The 14343-nt window shown below is 40.2% G+C and overlaps 1 protein-coding gene across 1 annotated transcript; it reads right to left on the bottom strand.

The window, feature by feature from the left end:
* Positions 1-6252: 6252 nt before the first annotated feature.
* LOC308139595 (galactosylgalactosylxylosylprotein 3-beta-glucuronosyltransferase 1-like) lies at positions 6253-11852 on the bottom strand (the record flags this gene model as incomplete). Its single annotated transcript, XM_080509057.1, has 5 exons — positions 6253-6327; positions 6630-6926; positions 8276-8727; positions 9476-9615; positions 11779-11852. 5 exons carry the CDS (start codon positions 11850-11852, stop codon positions 6253-6255), a joined length of 1038 nt encoding a protein of 345 aa, XP_080365183.1.
* Between the last annotated feature and the right edge of the window lie 2491 nt (positions 11853-14343).

A 14343-nucleotide genomic window follows, 5' to 3' on the forward strand; every position in this document is an offset into this window, starting at 1 on the left:
GTTCAACTGAGAAAGATAGAATGATGACAGCTGAGATGTTAAGTCACGGGTGTGGCGTGAATCAATAGGTTGCTAAACCTGAATGATAATCTCACTCAGCTGATGGCTTTTTTTTTTTAACTCGTGAAGGATGAAAATCTGAGGTTATTTAAAAAATTTTAACCAAATATTGAACACCTGATATATATTTTTTTTAGGCGCAAAATCAATCAACACTTGGGTAAGTAATCCTCATAAGCATAATCATAAGATATTTACACATTCTGAATCGGGTGCACGCTGTTTTTAAAGTCACAAGCATTAAAATTTCAGGATCTAAAATAGTTTAATTCTGGGTAATATTGCGAAAATGTTTAATGGCAGGAAAGTTAAACTTAAAAAAAATAAAAAAAAGCATTCTGTTCATACAACTGTTAAAAGTATGTGTTTCAGTCTGTGGAGTCGCACTGTGGAACAGTTTGGATGAGGAGTCGAAGGGAAGCATTTCTATAGAGCACTTTAACAAAAAGTAAAGGAGGAAAACTTTATTTGGAATTGTAGGCAAGACGATAAACGCAGATATACAGAAAACAACACACACACACACACACACTCTCATACGCACTGAGGAGGAAGCTTTTACACCAGCAGGAAACCCTGAGTGTTAACATGAACTGCAGACAAGATCAGAAAAACAAATTCCACAAATACTTTGTGAATTAGTACTGGAGCCAAGCCAGAAACTATGACTATTATTGCAGATACATCCACTTATAGTTTCAAACCATCACCAATTGTGGTTGACCACACAATTTGGCCTTTGTCCATGTTTTATTTGAGTTTTGGAAATGGGATTGAGTAAAACCGGTTGTTTTTTTCTTTCGGGATTCCTTGTATCTCTGTTACGCGTAACCCGGGCACATCGCTTGACCAGTTTTGTGTCTTAAATGAGTTAAATCCCCCAGAAAACAACACTGTCATCAGCTAATGTCTCTCTACGGAGATTATAATGTTTGTAGTAGTCAAGGCAGTTGGTAGTTAAAGGCTATTGGTTTGTTTGTGTTCAGGGGGCGGGGCTTAGCTAAACACCAAATGGACAATTAATGTGGAATTCATCTGGGTAGGTGATGGTTTATACTCCTGTCATATATCCTATCCTGTCCTATAATATACATCAAGTAATAAGACCATCAGTCCATGTAGTAAATCTTAAATCCTAACTTAACTAAGAGAATTCCTTTATTATTTAAAGAAGATTTGGTATCAACAGATAATCTACACTTCATAAATGATATTGATATATTTATTTATTATTTACATGTGTATGTGTGTGTGTATCTGTATATATGTGTATATATGTATATGGATATATGAATGTACATTGGTATGCATATATATTTATCTGTGCATAATATTATCTGATACTTGCGATATTGCACTTCTGGTTGGATGCTAAACTGCATTTCGTTGCATTTGTAATGACAATACAGTTGAATCTAATCTAATCTAATCAGCATTTCAAATAAACCAAAAAACAAAACGACCAATGTCCACAGAACCAATTAGCAGACGGTTGGAATTACAGAAAATACTAACGGTTGGGTACAGAACGTTTTGGAACTACCCACCACTTTAGTAGGGGGAAACACACGAAAACACGCACCGTACCGTACTGTACCTTAATGGCACATACTGTACAGCGGACACAAAGCTGTTGACGATGGATTCCATGAACGTTTGAAATGTCAAACTCTTGAACGGCCGGCTTGGTGAATTTGCTTTTGTAAGAAAACAAAGCAGTAACGCGTCTTCTCGTTGGCCACGAGCCAAATGCTGCAAGTTAAGCTTTGTTTCCACTGCGCAAAATATTTCCGATTGGAATGGGGCGAAATGTGACGGTGGCCCCCGACCCAATCTCTCTTGCACATTCCCACCGCAGAAAGCATGGTTAAAATGTAGGTGGGACTGTGAGCGCCGCAGGTATGCGATGTCGCAACAGTGGTGTCAGTGGGCGGGGGGGGCATTGTGTTCCACCCCAGCAAATTTTGTGCAGTGGAAACGGGGCATCAGGTGGTCATTTTGTGGTATTTTTCAAACCCACAGTGATCCTGTGGACTCAGAACAGACTGAATCGTCCTGAAAACGAATAAGAAGCAATAGGCTGGTGCTGATTTAGGAACCGTTGCCCGACAGAGACTATGAGCTAATATTTAAGAATCAAAGAGAATGAATTAGGCTGATTATTTCCGAGTGTACGATTCTGAAACTCGTAGTTTAGAGCAGTGATTCCCAACCGGGGGTACACGGACCCCTAGGGGTACACGAGGGTATTGCAGGGGGTACGCAGAAAGATTATAAATTAGCCTACAGTATCCACACACACAAAAAAAAAAATTATACTATATTATATTGTATTATATCATGAATTTTAGTAAGGCCATACGTTTATTTTCCATGAGTAGCAGTTCGTCCACAGTGATTGTAACACTACAATGCACATAATATGAAAAGACTATAAAGTGGCGCGCTTTAAAAAAAAAAAAAAAAAAAAAGGTTCACGTTCTTGCTGCGGGCGCGCACGATTCGCGAAGCTAGCTACCTCTAGCTGCATACCGACTGTAAACATGGATGCATGGCTAGGCAGGAGTAAACGTCCAGCTACCGCTACTGCTACCATCGCCTCGGACGCAGGCACAGGGGAGCCCAGTGAAAAAAGGAATTATGAAAGACTTATGAAAGACAAGCAAGCGCAAGTGTCTCATTAAAAGGTATGTTTTTACACTCACAATAATTGTTTTATTTAAATGAGCAGTTGGATAGATAGAAAGACAAAGGGTTAAATATAAGTACACATTAAGGCGAATAATCACACACGAGAGAGGGGGTACTTTTCACATGGAAACCAGCTCAAGGGGTACACTGGTCGAAAAAGGTTGGGAACCACTGGTTTAGAGGAGCAAGTGGAGGGAACTGGTGGTAAACTGGCGTGGTGAGAAAGAGCTTTTCAGATGCTTATATTTAGATTAATTCGTCAATGGTATAAAAACTTGTTGATAGCCAAATAAGAAAATCTTTTTTTTTTTTTTTTCGTGGGCTATCTTCAGTGCTCAACCCTTTAAATGCTTGTCATAATGTTGTGGCAAAAAAGTTGCGCAACCCCTTCACTGTGTCATTTGGGTGTGTTAAAATATGCTGTCAATAAACCCGAACTACAACATTGTCCCACCAAGTATTCATTACGAGGAAATGTGACTGCTTAATCTAAAAAAAAATCTCGACTTTGATTTTGGACTTTTTCTGAAGTGAATGAAGGTTTTTTTTTTTTTTTTTTTAGCCTCTGAATTCCTTCAGTGGCCCTAATACTCTTCCAATAAAAATTGGAATCCAATATTCAATAAAATGTCATTCAAAATAAAACTCCGTGTCTCAGTATCACAATTTATGTCTCTACTCCTGCACGGGACTTCTTTTCAATTTGTCATTTTCTGGAGATAACATTTCAAACACACCAGTGATCCATTTCTTGACAAACTCGTTTGCATTGTTTCCAGCCACTTGATATGACGCACGCATCACAGACCTTGCTCAATCCCTGAACTAACTGGTTCTGTTTTTGAGTTTCACATTTAAAAATCTTTCAGAAAGTCCTGGTCATTAAAATTTTAAATTGTGCAACTTTTTAAAACTTGTACAACTTTTTAAAAAAGTGTCAAACAGTTAAATAAGTGTCAAACAGTTAAAAAAGTTCAAACAGTTAAAAAAGTTCAAACAGTTAAAAAAGTGTCAAACAGTTAAAAAAGTTTCAAAAAGTTAAAAAAGTTTCAAAAAGTTGAACAAGTTTCAAAAAGTTGAAATAGTGGAACAGTTTAAAAGTCGAATGGTTGAAATCGGTGAAGATTTGAAGAAGTTATAGCGAGTTAAAACATTTCTCCATCCGTTAACATTGGAAAAAAGTTGCACAAAAGTTGAAATATTTCAAAAAGTTGATGAGATTTCAAAAAGCTAGAACTTAGCCGGAAAGGGCCGAAAAAGCTGCACGATTTGATATTTGAATGGTTACGAACGGGTGAAGATTGCCAGAGTTTTAGCGATTCAAAAAACGTACAGAATAAACAAACAGAATCTCAAGAGTGTGAATGTCTTGCATTCACACTAACAAAGACTCTCCCAACCGTGGACAGGGCGTGTCCTCGCTTGTCTACTTGCTGCTAACAGATGATGTCAGGTAATAAATATATTGCAAGTTCAAGCCGATACTTAATACTGCCATCAGTGTGTCCCTTCTATTAATTGTGTGTTCATGCTTGACTGCTATTACAAGTTTTTTCAATACTTACTTTGTGCTAGTGTTGTAACATATATGTTATTTGTTTTACTTTGTATATTTATTTTGAAAATGAATAGAACAAAATAGCATTATTATGCCCAACAAGACAGAGATGAGCCACCACCACCACCACCACCATAACAACTGAAACTAGATGATCTGCATTTCCCGCGGCAAATGCATGATAGTGTGAATGCTGCTGGCAAACTGTAATGTACCTGCGGCCGGTAGACTGTAATGCTTTGTCCTGCCGGCCCGTCTCTGGTCTGGAGTGAGAGTTGAAACTTGTGCAACTTTTTGAAATGCTACCTGCGGCAGGTAAACTGTAATGCTTTGTCCTGGTGACCCGTCTCTGGTCTAGACTGAGAGTTTAAACTTGTGCAGCTCCTTTTAAAAGTGTCAAACAGTTAAAAATGTGCAAACAGTTAAAAAAGTGCAAACAGTGAAAAAGGTGCAAACAGTGAAAAAGGTGCAAACAGTGAAAAAGGTTCAAACAGTGAAAAAGGTGCAAACAGTGGAAAAAGGTGCAAACAGTGGAAAAAGGTGCAAACAGTGAAAAAGGTGCAAACAGTGAAAAAGGTGCAAACAGTGAAAAAGGTGCAAACAGTGGAAAAAGGTGCAAACAGTGAAAAAGGTGCAAACAGTGGAAAAAGGTGCAAACAGTGAAAAAGGTGCAAACAGTGAAAAAGGTGCAAACAGTGAAAAAAGTATAAACAGTTAAAAAAGTATAAACAGTGAAAAAAGTTCAAACAGTGAAAAAAGTTGAAAAAAGTTGAACAAGTTTCAAAAAGTTGAAACTCTAGAAAGTGTCAAACAGTTGAAAAAGTAAGGAAAAGTGAAAAAAGTGGAAAAAGTTGAAAAAATTTGAAAGTTTCAAAAAGTTGAACAAGTTTCAAAAAGTTGAAACAGTTGAAACATTTGGAAAAGTGTTAAACAGTTGAAAAAGTAGAAAAAAGTAGAAAAAAGTGGAAAAAGTTGAAAAAAGTTTCAAAAAGTTGCACAAGTTTCAAAAAGTTGAAACAGTTGAACAAGTTGGGAAAAGTGTCAAACAGTTGAAAAGGTTGAAAAAGTTGAAAAATTATCAGTTGAAATAGTGTCAACATGTCAAAAAAGTTGCACAAGTTTCAAAAAGTTGCAACAGTTGCAACAGTTGAAATAGTGGAACAGTTTAAAAGTTGAATGGTTGAAATCGGTAAAGATTTGAAGAAGTTATAGCGAGTTAAAACATTTCTCCATCCGTTAACATTGGAAAAAAGTTGCACAAAAGTTGAAATATTTCAAAAAGTTGACGAGATTTCAAAAAGCTAGAACATAGCCGGAAAGTCCCAAAAAAGTGGCACGGTTTAATATTTGAATGATTACGAACGGGCGAAGATTGCCAGAGAAGAAGCGGTTTGAAAAACGTACAGAATAAACAGAATAATAATGAATCTCAAGAGTGTGAATGCCATGCATTCACACTAATAATAAAGATTTGAATCTCAAGAGTGTGAATGCCATGCATTCACACTAATAATGAAAACATGACATCTGAAAATACACTTTTATTACATCACAATTTACACCACAAAACTACATGATAACTGTTACCTAGAATTCTCTTTTGGAGAATGAATATTCAACCATTTTAATAAACTATATCTGAATCTCAACTTGGCTTTTATGTCCATCGTGATACAGCAGACCCATGTCATATTGCTCTCATAACATTCTAAGAATGTAGATAATTTAAAAAAAATATAATTTGTAATTATATGCATATGAATATTCTGTTTATAAAAAAAAAAAAATCACATCTTCATTTCACGTGACAATTTTCATTACAGCGTATGAGCGGAGCTTGTTCCTAATTTCTCCGCCCCTTGAAGGCCACCGATGTGTAGAAAAGAAGCCATGCTATAAAGACATTTCTAAATCTGCTTAATACCTGGATCAGGTCAAGTGTGTCAAGTCTCGATGCTGGGGTCTGCACCAGAAAAAAAAGGTGGTGGTTTTTCAGTGCGAGTGTGCCATACTAAAACCTGTGGGCAAGAAGAAAAGCAGACACAAGCAGAAAAACAGCCAATATGAGTACAGTCTAGCAAACAGATTCTGGTTGAAAATACTAAAAGAAAATGTATACAGAGCATTTAAGATTAGCTATGGATCCGAAGAGGCACTTAAAAGCTTCAGTGTTTTTTTTTTAAAATAGTCTAAAATGATCCAAACCTTTGAATCGAGTGTGGAAAAAAGAGACTGCATCTTCAACGACTCAAAGGACAAGTTTTTTTTTTTTTTTTTTTTTTACGATATGTAAATCACACCCAAAACCTCCTTTTCTTACCTTGGTGCAGTTGTCAGCTTTGGGCTCCAGGTCGTCGATAGTGACCAGATCCTCTAAAAATCTGGTCTCCTGTTGCCCCACGTCTACATTGTACAGTCTGAAATTTGCCTTGGGTTTGGACAGAAGCAGCTTCAGATTCACAGCAAAACCCGCCATGTCAATGGCAAAGGGTCGATCTGGAGCGTATCTCGTCTTCCAGCCGTACACTTTGCCCAAGGCGTTGACTTTGATGGACTGGTAGCGCATAGCTCCCGTAAAACCCACGGGCCACACGGACACCTTTTCAGTGTAGCGCATCTGAAAAGTAAAACAGAGACAGAAATGCAAGTCATTTACTTAATACAAGTTCAGTTTCATGAACCACTGCAGAAGGCAAAGGTAAAGTGTACAATACTCCGACTCCTCTTCAGCATCCCATCCCTCAGGTTAATGAGAGGGTGGATGGTCGTTGACATTTAGGAAATAAATTACCGCAAGTGTTGACGATGTCGCCTAAACAATGCACAACACTAAATATTCAGCTGCGATATATATGAAATGATAGCGTCACATGATTGTACCTAATGACAAATTCTACTGACATTGGCTGTGTGGGGGTCGCCATGTTACATCCGTTATTATTGATTATGACTAGCATCAAGCTAGCTTTAGCAGGTGGACAGTCGGCTCGGCCAGGCTCCTTCACAACGGAGACAGTTCGGCAGCTAATTTTTGTCTGTCCGCTCTGCGCCTTCACGTTGACCAATGAAGGGATGAGCGCGACAGGGGAGGGCCAAGGGCGAGAGCTCTAGCACCACCTAGTGTCTATCTGAGCCACGCATGTTGTCTGCGTCTATGCTTACCTGTCCTTCCTGTCTGCGGCCGCTATTGTTGTTTTATGTGTTTTTTACACCGATGCACCAGGGGCAAGCAGAAGTTAAACGTCAGTGCCGGAAGTCCTTGTTAATATAGGGTTTGACTAGAAATGGGCTATACCGATTTGTCATGCAACCTTTTGTTTGGCTGCTTTTTGGTTGCGTGTGAAAACTGGGGTAACTCTGGTGATTTGCAAGTACGTCCCCAGGTGGGCAAAAAAAAACACCACCATATGAGCTTCCCCATTTTTGAGGGCAGGCAGGTTATTGCTGGTGGTTTATACCCAACTCTACCAACCTTGAGAAAACCAACTGACCAAAATTACCCCAAAAGATGTGTCCCACATCTGGGCTGATGGACAGAGCCATGCTAGCTGGCATTTGGGAAGGTCGCCAGTCCCCCATACTGATAACTTCTCTCTCATCCTGCATACTCATGGATTAAAACTGTGTGAACATCTGGTTTTATCTCTGCAGTCTTGGCGTTTATCGTGTAATGGTGTACAAACATTCCAAGCTGTTGGAAAGAGAGACGAGGTATAGCATGGGGGCGTGACGACTCCGGAAACGACAATAAGCGAGTGTTGTTTGTAAACTGGCTGGGACTGAAAGGACAGACGTCTGAGACGGAGTCAGAGCAGAAGCTGTGCAAGTCTGTTCAGCACTGAGACAGACGGAGAGCTGACTCGCAACAAAGCACCCGACAATAAGCTGCAGTTACCAAGCTTGGGAAAGTCTGTTTGATGCTGAGAACCCACAGGGTGGTGCTGCGCCCCGTTACAATCGCCTCACCTCGTCGAACAGCTGCAGACTGTACGTGTTGTCGTCGTCTCCAAAGAAGACGACTCCATGATGGCTGTCATTTACGCCGAACGTGTCCCGGAGCCACGTCAAGGCCAGGTTTCTCTGCCTGCTGCCTCTGGAAGTAAGCTTCTCGACTTCCTGCACGTTGAGGTGGGTGTAGTTCAGCCCCGTGTTCTTCAGGAGGTTTCCAACCAAACTGGTCTTCTTGTCGGCGTCTTCGACCACGATCCAGTGCAGGTTGGCCACGTGGAGCAGCGTGTTGGACATGCGTGTGAGGTCCGCCTTCTGCACCAGTCGGGTGTATGTCGGAGTGATGACGTAGATCGTGGGCAGGCTGTGGGACCAGGGCGGAGGCCGAACGTAGACACGTTTAGTGCAGTGCTCCTTGTTCCCCCTCGGGAAGAAAATCCTGACAGTTCCAATCCCTCTGGCACCGATATCTAGTCAAGGAAATAAAATACAGTCAATGAGCTCCTGCAGGATGTCACATATAGGCCCTGCTTGTGCTACAACAAAAACGAGTGTAACCGCAAAACTTTCTTCACGTATGGGGTTCTGTTTCCACAACACCGGTGCTCAGATCCACTGCAACCCTGTCTTTGCAACTGGATATGTAAAGAATCTTAAAAAACAGACCATGATTTAAAATCACAGTAGTAGTCTGATACTTACATATTATAGACCAGATTCTATATATATATTTTTTTTTTAAAGAAAAAAGAAGAAGCTAATTTTGGCTTCTTTAATATCTTTTTCTCAACAAGGTCATGTTATGTTATTCAGTTGTGTAGTTGCTTATATATTCTGTATAACTGCATGTGTTGTTGGTGCGATCAGTTGAAACCCCCCCCCCCCCACCAGATGATTACCATTATGGTGGCTAATGTCCCTCATATTGCTAATGTTCATGCTCAGCCATCGGTACAACCTGCTGCAAAATGTTCATCTCAATCCCTGTGGCAGTTATTCTTAATCAGAAGTGCTGCATTTGTACGCAGCATGTTGATATTATGCAAGTCATGAAAGGGGAATTGTTTTCTTCCGGAGTGGATTTTTTGAAGAGCAACGCATCTCAAAAGGCTTTACATCAGCACACATGAACAGCAACAAATGCAGAATAATGAGAAATACAATAATGATGAGAGACGTACGAGCAGCTTTGTTTCATATAACCACGGCAAACGTCACCTTGTCCGGGAGCAACCAGAGGTTCGATGGTGCCGTAATAAGAAGCTTGAAGGAGCAGTGTAGCGACTGGCACGACGATCACCACAAATGCAAGGATGTGCTTCTTCTTAAGCGGCATCCTGTCTGCGTGGCGCCACGACCTGCAAGACAAATGCACATGCGACGTGGCCCACGGTCAGAAAGACCAGCCTGAACCTCCCTGTCACAAAACCTACGCCCGTCTGAATCGGTGATAAACCTTCGGAGGTCTTCCTCTGAGTGCGGTTGGAGCCATATTTTATGGACGTAAAGATATCTACGTGACGATGTTATTCACATTCAGCTGGAACAATGACGTGCATGGAAAGACGGAATAAAATCAAATAGTTCCATTCATCCAATGGTGTGAATTATGAATTCATTTCACATTTAACTTAAATACCAATGATTGTATCTGGCTTAAAATAAACAAAAAAAATCCCCTTAACGTCCCTATTTGTTGTGCCATACGACATTGAGGTGAAAAAATTGGGTTGGCCAAAAAGAAACTATCCCTAAATATATTAAAAACAGAAATTGTTTTGTTTTTAAGAAAAAATGTATGTTTCTTGGCATAATTCTTGATCACAAGCATCCCAAGTCTCAAGAATATATATATGTGTGTGTGTGTGTGTGTGTGTGTGTGTGTGTGTGTGTGTGTGTGTGTGTGTGTGTGTGTGTGTGTGTGTGTGTGTGTGTGTGTGTGTTTTACTCTTATTTATGTAACGAACAGGAAGTTCATTCCTCATTTTAAGCACTCACAGCACTTTGTTCCAGCACTTTAAGGCTATTTGCACACATATAAATGACATTTGTTTTTAACCCTCTGGGGCCTGAAGCATTTTGTGCCGTTTTTCACTTCAATTGATTTTTCCTTTATATCTCAGATATAGAATCCTTAAACCTTGCCTTGTTTGGTGTCATTTTGTTCAGGACAACCTCATAAATGCATTTCTGAAGTATTTTCATCACTTTGGCATACTGTATTAAAACAGTGGATCTAAAAACACCATAACATTACAAATTCGGGTGGTAAAAACATAGAGGTATTGACTGGAAAAGTCACAGACATGGTTAACGACTCATTTTGTTTACTTGTAAAGTAAGTCTAAACTACAACTAACTAAAATGTATCAAAACAGGACTGAAAAAACAGTTATATACAGATATTTACAGTGAAATAGAAGCACTGCCACAGGCGTTTTTGTAAAACTATTTATAAAAGGTCACACATATTTTTCCTCATATCTCCATTTGGGCTATCAACGTCATTTAAAAACGAGCTTGTAGTTTTATATCTGCACTTTCGACACGGATTGAAACACTGGACCAGATGACGCTGTGCTGTGACGCTACTGCCTTTTCAAACGGTCATGTGACGAGGACTCACTGGTGAGTCCATGGGCCCCAGAGGGTTAATTGTTTATTGAATTTGGTTCAATTTCATTTTGGTGTGAAATAATGACTAAGAACCAATAACTACTAACAACATAACATTTAATCAATATATAGTTGTTTGTGACTAATAACAGACTTGTTGCGTTATTAAGTCATTTCTCAAGCGGCGCTCCCATTACATGCCAGATGTCCTCCGGATAGTTTGGTCCCATGCCAGATTCATCATCGCAGTCTTTCATTGTTCAGTTTAGCTTTGAGACGGGTTGTTTTAATACTTGTCAATGACTTTACTTCAGGTGAATGACAAACAAAACAAACAAAGACACATAAAAAAAACAACCAAATAATTGGTGCTTTCATACATTGTTTTCTTTTTGGTTAATCCTTAAACCTGACAGGTAACTGTGTTGGCAGGTGTACAGGGACATTCCATATTTTACCATGCTTCCCTCTCACAAGAGAACACGATCAACTTCAGTGTTCAAACAGCATTACACGGGTGTTTTTTTTCCGTCTAAAAGTATGAGGGAAAGAATAAAAAGTGGTCACGGGTTTCTGAGCCTTGTGTTCATGGAGGCGGGTGTCCGGGTGCTGAAAACCTGGTTTCTGCTTCCTGTGAACACAATAAAGGAACGCAGCCTCTCTTTCTGATCCTCATCAGTGGAAGTTTGATGTGACTGATCTTTGTCAAAGGTCATATTTTCTTTTCTCTCGAAGCCAGAGATGATCTGACATGTTTGTAGATATATTAAAAAACAAAACACACACAACAGAAGAGAACATCAGAACCAGTTTGACCTCAATGGTGTTTGCGCTCTCTCTCTTTCTTCACGACGCTGTAACGCTTTAATATCTATTGTGTCATCAGAAGGAGGAGAGAATCACACCCGAGGCAGGATGGAATGGAGTGAAGACCCAGAATAAACATGATCCTGATCACTTTCTGGAAGAAGAACGTCATTTACCCTGAACCCTGGCCAGACCCACCCCTGAAAACCCCTCGGAACCTGGAAACCCGTAAGAACGCGCAATAACGCGAAGAAAAGCTCGGCTGTGACGTCGGGCCAGCCGGAGAGCTTGGTACTCTGAGGACAAGCCACGCCCCCTCACAGCAGGCACACTTCTGTGAATTTAAAAGAAAAGTGGAAAAAGCAGGCAAACCCATCTACTGTTCTGTAGTGACACATACTGTGCAATGCAAGTGAGGCTATTGACCAGGAATTCCTATAAAAAAAAAAGTGAAACTGGAGAACAGAACCAGTTGGTTCAGGGATTTAGCAAGCGCTGAAAAGACTGTGACATGTGCGTCATGTCAAGCGGCCAGGAGAACTTCACGTGGCCCCCAAAAAAAAAAAAGCCATACAATGAAGATTAGTTTGTCACTCATAAGGTGGAAATATTATCTCCAGACAAAAAAAACTGTCAACCTCAGACCATTGAGGGATATGATAATACGTATCTGGGAATTCACTAACTGACTATTAGCTCATTGTCAAGTATTTGGACTGGTTTTACTGGCTCTGCTCAAGTCCCCCCCGTAATTAGCATGTTAATATTTGGTTCTCGTGCAAAAGCAAACCTGTCGTGACGAACATCGAGCGTTAAAAAAACAGCTCCATTCATCCAATGGTGTGAATTATGAATTCATTTCACATTTAACTTAAATACCAATGATTGACAATATTTGGTTTGACAATATTTGGTTCTCGTGCAAAAGCAAACCTGTCGTGACGAACATCGAGCGTTAAAGAAACAGGAATCAAACGTGAACTTATCAGTCAATACGCTGCGTGTTTTGTGGCTTTTCTTGGATTGTGCGGCCTGAAGAGGGAAGAATTTGACCTCTTCCTTAATTCTGCCAGACTGTATTCTGTGTTTGATTGAGTTGATTTGAGTCCGCAGGACCATTTGTCCAGAGACACAGGGGGAAAACAGGGGTCATGCGAGCTCCGCAAAACAAGTGAGGCGCTGGCGAAGGTATGCACTCTAATGCGTGTCGCTCCAGTCTCATGTTGCATTTGCATGACATAGGAAGTTTGTACATGCGTGTAATGGGGCTGTTTGTGGTGTCGTAAATTATTTGGCTCTCGATCTCTAAGTCAACAGTCAAATGGGGGACTGTCAGTTTGAAGACTACCAAAAAATGATCAACTCACATTACTCCTCATTAAAGTGTGTTGCCTTGGACTCATTTTACAGGCTCTGCTTAAGTTCTGGGGAAATACATGTTAAGCCGAAGCAAATCAAAAGCAAACCTGCTGTGATGAACATCGAGCATTAAAAAACCCGGAATTAACTACAAAAAACAGGAATTCAATTGGACTCCATCTGTCACTACGTGGCTTTTCTCGGATCGCGCGGCTTAAAGCGGGAAGAATTTGACCTTTTATTCTGTTAACTAATTCTGCCATAATGGGTTTTGTGTTTGAATGGCTTCATTTGAGACCACGTGACATTTCGTCTCGAACAATACACTGTAAACACTAAAGATGGCAGTAAACGGACATTTGAATGGACGGAAAAGTCGGATTCCTCTTACGGGTAACTCATTAAGTTACATTTTGGATTTTTGGATTTCGCTCTCCTCTCTTGGCAAAGTACACCTCGGTCCAGTGATGTGAGCATTTGTCTTTGAAATGGGACCCACGACTTACATCGTTCTGCTCAGTGCCCATATTTGTCACTCATACTCACATATACGCTTTTTACACGTTATTATAAATACAGCAACACAGATGAGATGTAAATTCCGACTTTCTGGTAAAAAAAAAGTTGGAATTCGGACTTGTGCTGTTCTCGCGCACGCACAAAAAAAACCCCTGTTGACGTTCGTATTTTTATCTGTTTTATTGGTTTAAAGTTTCACCAAAACAAACAATACCTGGAAGGTTGTTTTTTTTTTATTCTTTTTGACCAACTCATTGTGCGTCTCGGCCCAGTGCTACATACATGCGGGTGTGTGTGTGTGTGTCACTGATTATGAATGTAGGTTTTTCACATACCAGTCTGTTACATGATATATCTTGTCTCCCCCCCCCCCCCAAGCCCAAAGCAATAACGACCCAAACAAACCAGACAAGCCCGTTGCTCAACCTAAATGTCTGCATTCATAACGGCGCTGAAAAAGCCTCCAAGATATAGACACAAAAGCCACATTTCAATTAAACATACCAGGGACCTTTAGGCCCCGTTTCCATGACAACAGTGTTCGGGGCAACCGTGACTATTTCAAACCAGGTGGGACTTTTGTCTGTCGCCCCCCCCGACGCCGACGAAGAGAGACGGCCGGAGTGTATGTATTAGTTAATTATAGTTATAGTAGTTAATTATAGTTTCATAGTTCAGGCTCACCGCGAACAGGATCCAATTCCTCATCCGTTCATACGAATGTTTTAAATGTTAACAGTTATAGCGTATCGTCTTCTGCGAACGCTCACGGAACTATTTCAAAA

Source organism: Blennius ocellaris, assembly GCF_963422515.1.
Source record: "Blennius ocellaris genome assembly, chromosome: 14".
In the NCBI taxonomy this organism is placed as follows: Eukaryota; Metazoa; Chordata; class Actinopteri; order Blenniiformes; family Blenniidae; genus Blennius; species Blennius ocellaris.